General features: G+C 46.0%; 1 protein-coding gene across 3 annotated transcripts in view; it reads right to left on the bottom strand.

Annotated features, from left to right (window-relative positions):
• Positions 1-1,228: 1,228 nt before the first annotated feature.
• GFRA3 (GDNF family receptor alpha 3) overlaps positions 1,229-14,943 on the bottom strand; it is a 199,240-nt gene continuing 185,525 nt past the window's right edge. For 2 of the 3 annotated variants that reach the window (XM_073556911.1, XM_073556909.1), the window contains exons 6-8: positions 12,413-12,547; positions 5,312-5,430; positions 1,229-3,613 (exon numbers count right to left, since the gene is read on the bottom strand). In XM_073556911.1, the coding sequence (XP_073413012.1) occupies positions 3,461-3,613; positions 5,312-5,430; positions 12,413-12,547 (407 nt within the window). In that variant the 3' untranslated portion in view covers positions 1,229-3,460. The remainder of the gene's footprint in view (positions 3,614-5,311; positions 5,431-12,412; positions 12,548-14,943) is intronic. The other variant, XM_073556910.1, reaches the window with a different exon arrangement.

The raw sequence follows: 14,943 nt of genomic DNA, 5'->3' as shown, positions 1-14,943 counted from the left end.
ATTTTGTACACAATAGATAATGTTACTGTTGGTCCAACCACTGGAGCCTCTTACGAATCCAAGAAAGGGGCTTTGCATAGTGACATCTGAGCAGAGTGGAGGTATTGTCGAATATAGCCATTCACTGCACTCTACTTTCTCTGACAGTCCCACTGACCAAAAATAGAGCAGAGCTGCGCACGCGGCTCAGCCCCCTTCTTGCGATTGCAACTTCTCAGCAGTCGGACCTCTTGCGATCAGTAAGTCATCCCCTATCCAGGGGATGAATTAGGAACTGGTTGCAAACACTTTATAGCGAATCTGTCAGCAGTTTTGGCTGCTATAAGATGTGGCCACCACCTTTCAGGGCTTATACACAGCATTCTATAATGCTGTAGATAAGCCCCCGGTGTGTCGCAGGTCCTGGTTCGACGCCTCCCATCTTCTTGCGATGCCATCCTCCTGCTTGCTTCATCGCTCCCTGGCAATACACTCCTGTGCAGGCATACTTATCTGCCCTGTTGAGGGCAGAGGAAACTACTGCAATGCGCAGGCGCCGGGAAAGGTCAGAGAGGCCCAGCGCCTGCGCACTGCAGTACTTTCCTCTGCCTTCAATAGGGCAGATAAGTATGCCTGCACAGGAACACGATACCAGGGAACCATGAAACAAGGAGGGCGGCATAGCAAGAAGATGGGAGACGCCGGAACTGTGACACCCATTGGACCGGACCGCACCTTACTGCCCCACCCGGAGAGTATAATAAAACTTATTTTTCTTGGGGGCTTATCTACAGCATTATGAAATGCTGTGTATAAGCCCTGAAAGGCGGTGGCCGTAACTCCTATTGGTGACAGGTTCCCTTTAAAGCTAGTCTGTGTGTGTACAGTAATGTGGTACCATTAGCCTGCAGTATAATATACCTGTTCCATACAGCAGCATTATATTTGTGAAGGGTACGTCGGCATTATTTTGTATTACTGTCCAAATTGGAAATTGCAAGATGTTTTTTTGTATTATACAGCATTGTATAAAATAGCAATGTCAGGCCACACCACAGGAAAGTAAACCCTTTCAACGTCTTAAATTTATGTAATAGAGCTTCTCTTGTCTGAAGATACGCTACAAGATCTTGCAACATACCGAAACAATACGATAACATAAAGACTTGCATTGCCTCTGATATAAAGCATACAGTATGTACATTTATTTACTTAATCTTTAAAAGCAAATTAGACACTTTCCTGCAGGTCTTTAAACTTGTTACTTTATTTTACACATATATAATAATTTACACACGTTAGGTCTTACTTTAGACAGTGATGAGCAGAATTCTGTGTTAATATGTCTTCATTACCAGTTATGTTATGAACAGTAGATGGAAACCAGGTACAGGTATTGTGTAAGTAGATATAAGCCTGTCCAGTAGTTTTTATGCATTAGATGCAGAAATTACATTTTTCAATACTTTAACCCCAAATCTCAAATAAATTCTGTCTTTACGTGAAGTGATTTTTGCCAAATTAATCTCTCATCTAAAATAATGATCTTGAAAATGTCAAATGCAATCAGTATTTTCATTAGATCATTAGTGTGATTGGTGTTGAAAACTAAAACTTGAAGAGTTGCCAACTTTCTTCCTAGTTGGCAATTCTTGGTTGGGGTGGCAACCCTCTATGAGCTCTCTAAATTGGCAGAAAGGTGCGCATATAGTCAGGAGTTGCCCCAGACCCCTATAAATGGATTTTTTTTAAAAAACCATGTATAAATGATCATGTATTCAGAATGCAAATTGCCTCTTCAGAGAGCAAGAGGACATGAAGTCCTCTTGCTCTCTGAAGAGGCAATTTGCATATTAATTTCCTAGAGGAGCATTCCACGGCGAACAAGCCTCCTTGTATTGGCATGCCGGAGCCGGAATGTCACTCTCCACAAGGAAAAACGTAACCACTTGGATTCAGAAGTCATTTTAAATGATCTGAAACCCTAACAGGAAAGAAGCATTGCTGTTGCTTAGCAAGAGCTGGGCGCTATCCAGGAATGCCTTACGTAAATGTTACTACAAGTATTTACATTAACCAATCATGCTGCCAATATGAGGATTTGAACAGTGGCACAATTAATCAAGATCCACAATAAATAACAGTGTTATAGTTTATTGCTGATCTTTCTTCTTAATTTACACTGGCAAATTATTAATACATACAGTCTGAAGCCAGTGAATTTTAATAAGGGCCGGTATAAACAGATCTTTACTTGCTGTCACTTTAAAATGCTTTTATGTGTCAAAACCCTTGAGTAGTGGAACTGATCTATCTAGACATTACAAATTACCAACAAAAGCAAAAAACAAATATCCTGAACTAAAAACTAAAAAATATACTGCAAATAATGCATAAAGGTAATAATAATAATAAGGGTATTTAGTAAAAGGTTTTAAATACTAGAGTAGGGACTGTCCCACAAGGGTTGCCGTGACGTGGCGGGATGGCTTGTTCATTATTTTGATCAAAATTATGTTTACTAAATACCCTTATTATTATTATTACCTTTATGCATTATTTGCAGTATATTTTTTACTTTTTAGTTCAGGATATTTGTGTTTTTTGCTTTCTCTGGTTAATGGTCATGTGTTAATATGCACTTACATTGTGCATACACATTAACTTACTTTTCTCAGTTCAGATTTGTTTTTTATAAATTACCACCAAAAGCAGATTTTCAGTTTACTGGAATGTAGTATATTTTCAGAAATGTTTCCACACTTTTCAGTCCTAATCACCGCAAAATGCTTCCACCTTCAATCAATACTAGATTTCTGCAATTGTTAGCAGCTCTGTATACATTAATAAATCTGTGTTCACTTATACAAAGCTATGCAATTAGCGTGGAGTCACAGATAAAAAGGGTTCGTAGTGTCTTGAAGATTTCTCATAAACTCTCAATTTGCACACCAAAGACTCTTCCAAGCCTGTACCAGAGAACGATTCCTATATATACACAATAGGTCTTTGCATTGGTCATTATTGGTCATCTCATCTTTTTCAGACAATTATATCTATAAGTAAAGCTCTTGAAAGCTCCTTCAGTCACATTAGCAGGAACACATTATGAATCTAGTATGACATCCACATGACTGTGTCCCATTTGCTTCCGAAGCATCTGGTAAAACACTCAAGTTACCGCTGGTTGTAAGTTCTCTCTGAGAAGCAACACTCCAACATCTAGAGCTCCAGTGATGCTTAACATACATCAGCCCATGTCCTACCCAGAAGATTGCCGATCATCAAGTCTTTGCAGTGTGTGGTCTTTAGCTGCTGTCACCATCTAGTCTTATTGCCTTGTGAATCATCTTTAGCTTTTAAGGTCATTGAAAAAAACAATTCAGACACCAGTGTGTTTCCCAGCTGTCATTTTCTCAATCCAAGCATGTCCATGATTATTGTGCTGTCATGTTAATTTGTTGGCCTTCCTTTTCTTCTGTCACATAAATGCCACCACTTTTAGAAACCACATAAATAGTGCTGGAATCAGTAGTGTGAAAGATGGAGCACAAACACCTGATGATGGATCAGAAGACATTTGTTTCTTGGAGGGAAGCACAGACATATCACTCATTTCTGCTGTTTGCTTGTTCTGAAAAACATGTATTTTAAAATCAGCCTTACCCCTAATGTTGTGTAGGCCAGACAGTACTGCTTCTTATAACAATGACAATAATCTTTTATATATTGCATTCTGTTCCATTATATTCCAACTACACATGCACACAATCTCTGTATTTGTCATCTCACTAATTAACACAATTGCCGAAAGTCTAGAGTTGAGATGAGAGAATCAATTTGCAATGCATTGGCTGGATCAGTAATGCGTGACCTCTGGATGGGAGGCTTGCAAATCTCCTTACCTCCCGGCATTGCCAGCTGTTCTTTTGATTAGCCAGGTTGGCATGACGTCATCATTGTGGTATGACACACGACGCATTACACATGACCAAGACGTACCAACCTAGCTAATGAAAAGAAGAGCTGGAGAGGTAAGGAGGCTTGTCGTCCAACTGTCACAGATTACTGGCCATGTTGGTGGACCAGAGTCCTGTAAATTCATTCTTCCATCTCTATTCCTAATTTTCCCTAGCCTATCTTAGGGTATGTGCACGCGCTGAGGATTCTGCTGCGGTTCCGCAGCGGATTTGGCTGCTGCGCATCCGCAGCAGTTTTTGCTGCGGTGTACAGTACCATAATATCCTATGGATATTAAAAACCGCAGTGCAGACGGTGCGGATTTTTCTGCGCGGTTTTCCTGCGGTTTCAAAACCGCAGAAAGAATTAACATGTCAATTCTTTCTGCGGATTCCGCTGCGGTTTGCCATCTCCTCCATTGTGGAGATGAAAAACCGCAGGGCAATACCGCAGGTCTTTTGACCTGCAGATTTACCTGCGGATTTTACAAAATCCGCGAGGCCAAATCCGCACCCCATTCCACAGCGTGTGCACACACCCTTAAAGTTTCATAAACAAGTCCAGAAAATTTTGGCATGTCCCAGTCCAAAAGAAATGTTACACAGAAACCTCAAATTATTTGAAGTTGGGACATGTCAGGAAGTTGGCTTTCCTGTCCTGTTTTATGTGTTCCAGGGGAGGTCATGTAGGCTGGGCTTAGAGGAGTTTTCCCATGAACAAAGTTCATTTCAATCAATAGATCTCGGAATAAAAATAACTTCCACAATTAGATGTGTTAATAAAAAATGTTCCTGTGCTGAGATAATCTTATAAATGTGCCCCTGCTGTGTACTATGTAATCGCCGTGTTTGACCATTCAGGGACATGGTCTGATCATACCACATCTCCTGGGCAGGGGAGGAAGCAAAATAGTACACATAATACAGCAGGGGATCACAGATGATTCTTTCTTTGAAGTAAAACATTGTTCAAAAGGAGGCAGGAGGCATCCCATGCTGTCCTGTCTGTGTACTCTCTTTTTCTTCCTGACCTGCCCAGGAGCTCTGGTATGATTGGACCTTGTTCCTGCGCGGTGAGACACGGCCATTACACAGTACACAGCGTGGGCACAGTTAGAAGATTATCTCCGCACAGGAACATTTTTTTTTAACACATCCAATTGTGGAACTTATTATTATTGCATGATCTAGTGCTTAAAATGTACTTTGTTCGTGGGAAATCTCTTTAAACATCCTTTTTTCCCAACCTATATGTTGCTATGTATAAAATAACAAAAGGAAGGGGGTTAAAAGAATCAAATATAGGATGGAAATAGTCACAGAAATCAACAATAGTGTTCTCTTGTCTTCAAGCACAGATAAATAAGCCTTACCTGCTTTTCATCAGGGTGCATGGCTAAATGAGGACTACTTTTATCATCATTAGACCTTCGCTGGTCATCATTTACTGTCTTTGGGACACTCTGGTTATGGTCTGGGCTAATTGCTTTTTCTGCACATAAATAAGTTATTACTCATTTGCTTTTTAAGGTTTCATAAGAATTAAAGCATATACAGTATATAGCAGTAAACTTTATAATCTGAATGAAATCAAAACTATTCATCATACTGATGTCTACCTCCTCAGTCCATCCTCAGTCCATTTCCACCACATTATTAAACATAGATTGACAAATTATATAATAGGTGTTATAAATATGCACATGGATTTATGTATGTATGATCAGCTAAAAATCTATGCCTCTCATTGTTTTAAAAATATGTCCATATATTAACAAATTACAACCTTACAGGAACACTAAACTCAGGAATGAATGATTAAATTAAATAAGAAATATAGTTTCCCTTCTTTGATAGTCTGCAACAATTTCTGTGCTACCCTAGACCACTCAGTCAAGGAGGCTTCTGCTACAGCCAGTTGTCTTATAGCCACACACAAGATATTGAAGAAAACAAGGGCATGTCTCCTGTGATACATGGAGATTATTTTTACATTTTTTTCTTATTTTTTGTCCCCCAATTTGCCTTTTACAGTAATATTGTCTTACTGCTAGCCCCATATAATAATTCTGGCCTCCATCTTGTAATAATGTCTCCCATCTTGATCCCCATCTTTTAGTAATGTCCCGATCTTGGAACAATGTCCTTCTGATTGGCTTGAGGATTATATTAGAATTGTAGTGCAGACAGCCGGTCTCTGTGCCACAATACATTTCAATTGAATGTGTGTCAAGAATGCACATTCAGCTGAAAAGAAGCTCTGGCATCGGGACCTCCTGGACCCAGCCATGATCGTCTCGGCAGCTCTGGTGCAGAATGCAGCCTCAGGGGCTGGGTTTGAGACCCCTGACTTACATTGTACAGTTGTTGATCATTTAGCTCGCTGTGTTAGTGTTAAGGTCGGCGGAACGCACCAAATATAAATAATAGTAGGTGCGTTCGCCACCCGGGGTCCACCGTGCGGTAGGTGACAAGACCGCTGCTGAACAATGGCAGATGCACCTAATAGGTACGGGACTGCGCTCGGGTTAACGTCACCCGAACGCTAAGGCAGAGGCACAGGCCCTGTTAGCGTCACAGTGGCCTGCGTGGGGCGTCGCAGCCGCGAACACCAATAGTTGCTGTTGCTACAGCGCAGCGGCAGAGAAAAGTCGCAAGCGTCGGCGCCGAGGACCGGGCACCGACGGACGCTAGTGTAGGTGTGGAGCAAGTGGCGTGTAGCTTGCCACAACCCTGGAGCTGACTATTCACACTCGGTCACCACTCGTAATATCAGAGGGTAGGGGTTTCATAATGAGTCAGACACCAGTCCATACATCCATCACCATACACACACAGAATAATATGCTACACTAGCGCATGGCCGAGCCGCCATGCGGGCTTTTTATAGCCATGCGCTTCCGGGACCTTCCAGTACTTTGGGAAGGACCAATCAGATCCGACATAGGACCTGCACATGTGACCTCTGCTCTCCACTGAGAGGAGAAGTTGCGGGCATGCCCAGTAGCACGGCACGAGGACATAGCCTCTGGAGCAGTTCCCTGCAAAGCAGGTTGCGCTACCATTGCTGCACCAGAGGTGGCAGCAACAACCAGGCTCACAGAACGAGTCTGAGGGAAATGCCTGGCTCGCCGTGATTGCTGAGCAGGAGTCTGAGTGGTCGGAGGAGAATGAGAGACCGCAGGATGTCTGGCTCTGGATTCCCGCTGTGCAGTACCAGGAATCCGACGCCTAACATTACCCCCCCTCCTAGGGCCCCCCCCCTCTGAGCCTCACTGCGCTCAAAGGCCGCGATCAGGAGCGGTGCATGAATGTTTTCCACCGGCTCCCAGGTCCGAGCCTCGGGACCATGACCCTTCCAGTCCACCAAATAAAATTTTTTGCCACGGACAAACCTGCGCCCCACGATGGCGTTAACCTCAAACTCATCAGACGATAAGTCTGATGACCCGGCAGATGACTCAGAAAACCGGACCATGTGAATTGGTTTGAGGAGGGACACATGGAACACGTCCGAAATGGCCAAATGTGGAGGAAGAGCCAGGCGGTAGACCACCGAGCTAAGTCGCTCGAGGACCTTGAATGGTCCAATGTATTGCGGTGCGAACTTGGGAGACTCGACCCGCAGTTTAATGTTTCGGGTGGAGAGCCATACCATGTCGCCAGGGGAGAAGCTTGGCGCAGGCCGCCGATGCGTGTCGGCGGACGACCTCATCCTTTCTTTAGATGCCCGGATAGCATCCTGAGTGCGATCCCAAATGTCCCGGGCCTCCACTGCCCAGTCTGCCACCCTGGAGTCGGTGGAGGACACTGGCATCGGGACAGGGACTCGTGGATGTTGACCATAGTTTAGGAGAAAGGGCGTCTGACCAGTGGAATCAGCCACCGCATTGCTTAGGGCAAATTCAGCCCAAGGTAGCAAGGATGCCCAGTCATCCTGCCTGGCAGAGACAAAATGCCGTAAATAGGTGACCAAGGTCTGATTGGTTCTCTCGACCAAGCCATTCGTCTCGGGATGGTAAGCGGAGGATAGATTTAGCTCGATGCTGAGTAAGCTGCAGAGCTCCCTCCAAAACCGAGACGCAAACTGGGGACCGCGGTCACTCACAATTTTGTCCGGCATGCCATGTAAATGGAATATTTGCTTAATGAACAATGTGGCCAGACCTCGAGCGGAAGGCAGGCGTGCGAGTGGCACCAGATGCACCATTTAGAAAAATGGTCGGTGACCACCCAGATGACCGTACTGCCACCAGACTTGGGCAGGCCAACTATGAAATCCATGCCAACCATCTCCCAAGGTCTATCCGTCACTGGCAGGGGAAACAACAGCCCCGCCGGCCTCTGTCTAGAGGGTCTGTTCCGAGCACATGACACACATTCTTGCACGTATTCCTTGACATCTCGAGCCATATGTGGCCACCAATATGACCTTGCCAGGAGTTCGGCGGTCCGTTTATTACCAAAATGGCCACCCACCCTGGAGGCATGTGCCCAGGCGAGGACCTCCGGCCGTAGCTGAGGAGGCACCAAGGTCTTGCCTGGTGGTACCGACTCGAGAGCAACTGGGGCCACGGTCATAAAACTCTCCGGCGGGAGAATTAACCGAGGCTCAGCTTCTCCTTCTTCCGCTGAGACCACTGAACGTGAGAGAGCATCCGCACGGACGTTCTTCTCTCCAGAGAGGTAGTGGAGGGTGAAGCGGAATCGGGAAAAGAAGAGCGACCACCTGGCCTGACGGGAATTCAGGCGTTGGGCCGTCTGTAGATAGACCAGGTTTTTATGGTCCGTATATACCTGAAAGGGAAACCGGCCTCCCTCCAGGAGATGTCTCCACTCAGAAAAAGCCAACTTCATGGCTAGCAGCTCCCTGTCGCCGATGGAGTAATTTTTCTCCGCCGGAGAGAAGGTCTTGGAATAGAAGAAGCAGGGATGCTTCTGACCTTGAGCATCCTTTTGATAAAGGACTGCTCCTGCACCGACGGAAGAAGCGTCTACCTCAAGGATAAACGGCTTATCCACATCGGGACGATGTAATATGGGAGCACCAGCAAAATGTGATTTTATAGCCGAGAAGGCCTTGGAGACATGTTCTGACCAAGCATTGGGGTTAGCTCCTTTCTTGGTGAGAGCAACCAAAGGAGCCACCAGTGTGGAAAAGTGTGGTATGAACTGGCGGTATTAATTCACGAACCCCAAAAAGCGCTGCACCGCTTTGAGGGAATGGGGTTCCTGCCAGTCCATTACCGCTTGTAGATTGGCAGGATCCATGGCCAGCCCCTGGGCCGAGATGATATAGCCCAGGAACGGCAAGGACTCCTGCTCAAACTGGCACTTCTCCAACTTGGCAAATAGCGAGTTCGCCCGCAGACGGTCGAAGACCCTGCAGACGTCTCTCCGGAGGGTGGTCAAATCTGGCGAAAAGATGAGTATGTCATCCAGATAGACCACCACCGAGGTAGAGAGCATGTCGCGGAAGACGTCGTTGACAAAGTCTTGGAAGACAGCTGGCGCATTACAAAGGCCAAAGGGCATAACCAGGTATTCGTAATGGCCATCCCTGGTATTAAAAGCTGTCTTCCATTCGTCTCCTTCGCAAATGCGGATCAGGTTGTATGCACCCCGCAGATCTAATTTAGTAAAGATCCGGGCCCCCCGCAACCTGTCAAATAATTCCAAGATCAACGGTAGGGGGTATTTGTTTGTAACCGTGATAGCATTGAGACCTCGGTAGTCAATGCAGGGGCGTAACTCTCCGTTCTTCTGTACGAAGAAGAACCCTGCACCAGCCGGTGACACAGATTTTCTGATGAAACCCCTAGCCAGGTTCTCCTGGATATATTGGGACATAGCCTCCGTCTCAGGGAGTGATAAGGGGTAAACACAGCCCCGGGGAGGCTCTGTGCCTGGCAGGAGATCAATCGGGCAATCATAGGAAAGGTGTGGCGGGAGCGTCTCCGCAGACTTCTTAGAGAAGACGTCCGCGTACTGGTGGTAGGGTTTGGGGAGCGCGGAGAGATATGCAGGCACTTCAGTGGAAGCCACCTGAACGCTGCCCCTCAGGCACCTTCCCTCACAGTCCTTGCCCCAGCCCAGTATCTTCCCCGAAGCCCAGTCAATATGAGGAGAGTGGCAACGAAGCCAGGGAACTCCGAGGAGCACCTGATCGATACCATTGGGCATAATAAGCAGGGACAGAGTCTCCTGATGTGAGGGTGAAATAGAGAGTCCGAGTGGGGCTGTCTGATGGGTCACCTGAGACGGTAACGGTGCCCCATTTACCACCCTAATGGTCAGAGGTTGGGAGAGTAACACCAGAGGGATAGCGTGTCTCTGGGCAAAAGTCGAGGACATAAAGTTCCCCTCGGCCCCGGAATCCAGGGTGACTTCTGCCTCCCAGGTGGAGGACCCACTATCTAACGTACCCCGGAACACCGGTTTGGGTGAAAAGGGTCCCACCTTGGATTGACCACCACCTACGGCCACTGAACGTGGTCGTCTTTTCGGCCGCTGAGGGCATGTGCCAGCCGAGTGGCCAAACTGTCGGCACTGATAACAGCGCACAGAGCTTCGCATCGGACGTGACTTAGTGCCGGTGCGAGACACCTCCATAGGCTCAGAGGAAGGGAGCTCCTGTGCGGGATATATCAGCGGCTCGGTAAAGGTGGGAGCCAAATTAACCCTACGTCTGGATTGCGCTCGTTCCAACCCGCGCTCCGTGAAGCGGAGATCAATGCGGGTGGAAACGGCGATCAACTCCTCCAGACTTGTGGGAATTTCCCTAGTAGCTAGAGCATCTTTTACGTGCTCAGCCAGGCCTCTCCAAAATACCGGGACCAACACTTTGTCCGGCCACTCTAACTCGGAAGCCAGTGTCCGAAACTGGACAGCATGATGGCTAACCGAAAGTGACCCTTGTGTTAAGGATAACAGTTGGAGAGCCGTATCGTGTGTGACCCGTGGTCCCAAGAAGACTTGCTTCAGAGCCGCGAGGAACTGAGCAGCTCCCTGTACCACGGGATCATCACGTTCCCACAATGGCGTGGCCCACTGTAATGCCCGGCCAGACAACAGGGAGACAAAAAATCCCACCTTAGCCCGCTCTGTAGGAAACCGTGCAGCCAGCAACTCCAAGCTGAATGGAGCACTGACTAACGAATCCCCTACAGGAGGCACTATCACCCGAAAACTTATCGGGGAGCGGGAGGCGAGACATTGTCGGCAAGGGCAAAAGTGTGGGCGCACGTGAGACAGCCTCAGCGACTGTCTGAGCAGCAGCTAGCGCAGCATTTGCAGCTGAGTTGGTGCTCTCAATAGCCGCCAACCTGCTCTCCAGCTGCCGAATGTAGCGCTGCAGCTGCTGCACGTCTGCCATTGCCAGCCAGACCCTGGCGCTAGTTTAATGTTAAGGTCGGCGGAACGCACCAAATATAAATAATAGTAGGTGCGTTCGCCGCCCGGGGTCCACCGTGCGGTAGGTGACAAGACCGCTGCTGAACAATGGCAGATGCACCTAATAGGTGCGGGACTGCGCTCGGGTTAACGTCACCCGAACGCTAAGGCAAGGGCACAGGCCCTGTTAGCGTCACAGAGGCCTGCGTGGGGCATCGCAGCCGCGAACACCAATAGTTGCTGTTGCTAAAGCGCAGCGGCAGAGAAAAGCCGCAAGCGTCGGCGCCGAGGACCGGGCACCGACGGACGCTAGTGTAGGTGTGGAGCAAGTGGCGTGTAGCTTGCCACAACCCTGGAGCTGACTATTCACACTCGGTCACCACTCGTAATATCAGAGGGTAGGGGTTTCATAATGAGTCAGACACCAGTCCATACATCCATCACCATACACACACAGAATAATATGCTACACTAGCGCATGGCCGAGCCGCCATGCGGGCTTTTTATAGCCATGCGCTTCCGGGACTTTCCAGTACTTTGGGAAGGACCAATCAGATCCGACATAAAACCTGCACATGTGACCCCTGCTCTCCACTGAGAGGAGAAGTTGCGGGCATGCCCAGTAGCCTCTGGAGCAGTTCCCTGCAAAGCAGGTTGCGCTACCATTGCTGCACCAGAGGTGGCAGCAACATCCAGGCTCAGAACGAGTCTGAGGGAAATGCCTGGCTTGCCGTGATTGCTGAGCAGGAGTCTGAGCGGTCGGAGGAGAATGAGAGACCGCAGGATGTCTGGCTCTGGATTCCTGCTGTGCAGTACCAGGAATCCGACGCCTAACAGTTAGCTTATAATAAGCTCATGTGCAGATACAGGTTAAGTAATGTTTTCATCAATTACTGTAAGTGGACAGTCATCTGCATTTTACACCTACAATGGTTTGGAGAAATAAGGCAAATGAGTTAATATCTGACATATCAACTAAGCAGAGTTATCTAGTTTGCTATGAATTGCTGAAAGTGGAATACCCCTATAAGCACAGCGAAAATTAGGAAAATGCAGGAGTAAATATTGGGATTTTTACTTACGTAGACACCCGTTGGAAGTGAACTTCCCAAGGAAGACATTGCACTCTTCCAGCTTGTTACCACTACCTTCACAAGTGCACCATAGTGATGTATCCATGCTTGAATTGTTAATAAAATTAGGGGTAACTGTGGTGCCTGTGTGGTGAAGAAGAAAACCAGCATATAAACTGCAAGTTGGGAACCGGACAGATGTATTACTCTAAATAGCAAAGCCACTAAATAAGACTCAAGGTCTCCAAAAATTCATTTTTAACCCCTTCATGACCCAGCCTATTTTGACCTTAATGACCTGGCCATTTTTTGCAATTCTGACCAGTGTCCCTTTATGAGGTAATAACTCTGGAACGCTTCAACGCATCCTAGCGATTCTGAGATTGTTTTTTCGTGACATATTGGGCTTCATGTTAGTGGTAAATTTAGAACGATAATTTTTGCGTTTGTGAAAAAATCAGAAATTTGGCGAAAATTTTGAAAATTTCGCAATTTTCAAATTTTGAATTTTTATTCTGTTAAACTAGAGAGTTATGTGACACAAAATAGTTACTAAATAACATTTCCCACATGTCTACTTTACATCAGCACAATGTTGGAAGTAAAATATTTTTTTGTTAGGAAGTTATAAGGGTTAAAAGTTGACCAGTGATTTCTCATTTTTACAACAAAATTTACAAAACCATTTTTTTTAGGGACCACCTCACATTTGAAGTCACTTTGAGGGGTCTATATGGCAGAAAATACCCAAAAATGACACCATTCTAAAAACTGCACCCCTCAAGCTACTCAAAACTACATTCAAGAAGATTATTAACCCTTTAGGTGTTTCACAGGAACTAAAGCAACATGGAAGGAAAAAAAGGACATTTTAATTTTTCCAACAAAAATTTTCTTTCAGCATCAATTTTTTCATTTTCACATGGGCAACAGGATAAAATGGATCCTAAAATTTGTTGGGCAATTTCCCCTGAGTACACCGATACCTCATATGTGGTCAAAAGCCACTGTTTGGGCGCACGGCAGGGCTCAGAAGGGAAGGAGTGCCATTTGACTTTTTGAATGGAAAATATGCTGGAATATTTAACGCTTGCCATGTCGCATTTGGAGAGTCGCTGTGTGCCTAAACACTGGAGCTCCCCAACAAGTGACCCCATTTTGGAAACTAGACCCCCCAAGGAACTTATCTAGATGCATAGTGATCACTTTGAACCCCCAGGTGCTTCTCAAATTGATCCGTAAAAAAAAAAAAAAAAAGTACTTTTTTTCACAAAAATTATATTTTAGCCTCAGTTTTTTCATTTTCACATGGGGAACAGGATAAAATGGATCCTAAAATTTGTTGGGCAATTTCTCCTGAGTACACCGATACCTCATATGTGGTCATAAACCACTGTTTGGGTGCACGGCAGGGCCCGGAAGGGAAGGAGCGCCATTTGACTTTTTGAATGGAAAATTAGCTCCAATCGTTATCGGACACCATGTCGCGTTTGGAGATCCCCTGTGTGCCTAAACATTGGAGCTCCCCCACAAGTGACACCATTTTGGAAACTAGACCCCTTAAGGAACTTATCTAGATGTGTAGTGAGCACTTTGAACCCCCAGGTGATTCACAGAAGTTTATAATGCAGAGCAGTGAAAATAAAAAATCTTTTTTTTAGTTGGCAATTTTTTACTTTCACAAGGGTACTAGGATAAATTGGACCCCAAAAGTTGTTGTCCAGTTTGTCCTGAGTACGCTGGTACCCCATATGTGGGGGGGAACCACTGTTTGGGCACACGTCGGGGCTCAGCAGGGAAGTAGTGACATTTTGAAATGCTGACTTTGATGGAATGGTTTGCGGGCGTCATGTTACATTTGCTGAGCCCCTGTGTGCCTAAACAGTAGAAACCCCCCACAAGTGACCCCATTTTGGAAACTAGACCCCCCAAGGAACTTATCTAGATGTGTGGTGAGCACCTTGAACCCCCAAGTGCTTCACAGAAGTTTATAATGCAGAGCCGTGAAAATAAAAAATCATTTTTTTTCCCTCAAAAAAAATGAATTTTAGCACGCAATTTTTTTTTCACAAGGGTAACAGGAGAAATTGGACCCCAAAAGTTGTTGTCCAGTTTGTCCTGAGTACGCTGATACCCCATATGTGGGGGATGACCACTGTATGGGCACACGTCAGGGCTCGGAAGGGAAGTAGTGACGTTTTGGTATGCAGACTTTGATGGAATGGTCTGCGGGCATCATGTTACATTTGCAGAGCCCTTGATGTACCTAAACTGTGGAAACCCCCCACAAGTGACCCCATTTTGGAAACTAGACCCCCCAAGGAACTTATCTAGATGTGTAGTGAGCACCTTGAACCCCGAAGTGCTTCACAGAAGATTGTAACGCAGAGCCATGAAAATAAAAAATCTTTTTTTTTCCTCAAACAATGAATTTTTAGCTCGCAATTTTTTATTTTCACAAGGGTAACAGGAGAAATTGGACCCCAAAAGTTGTTGTCCAGTTTGTCCTGAGTACGCTGATACCCCATATGTGGGGAGGG

This window comes from Dendrobates tinctorius, unplaced genomic scaffold (genome assembly GCF_039654945.1).
Source record: "Dendrobates tinctorius isolate UK_male_01 unplaced genomic scaffold, ASM3965494v1 ptg000241l, whole genome shotgun sequence".
Lineage (NCBI taxonomy): Eukaryota > Metazoa > Chordata > Amphibia > Anura > Dendrobatidae > Dendrobates > Dendrobates tinctorius.
Note: the sequence above shows the minus strand (reverse complement) of the source record. Positions and strands in the feature narration are given on the sequence as shown.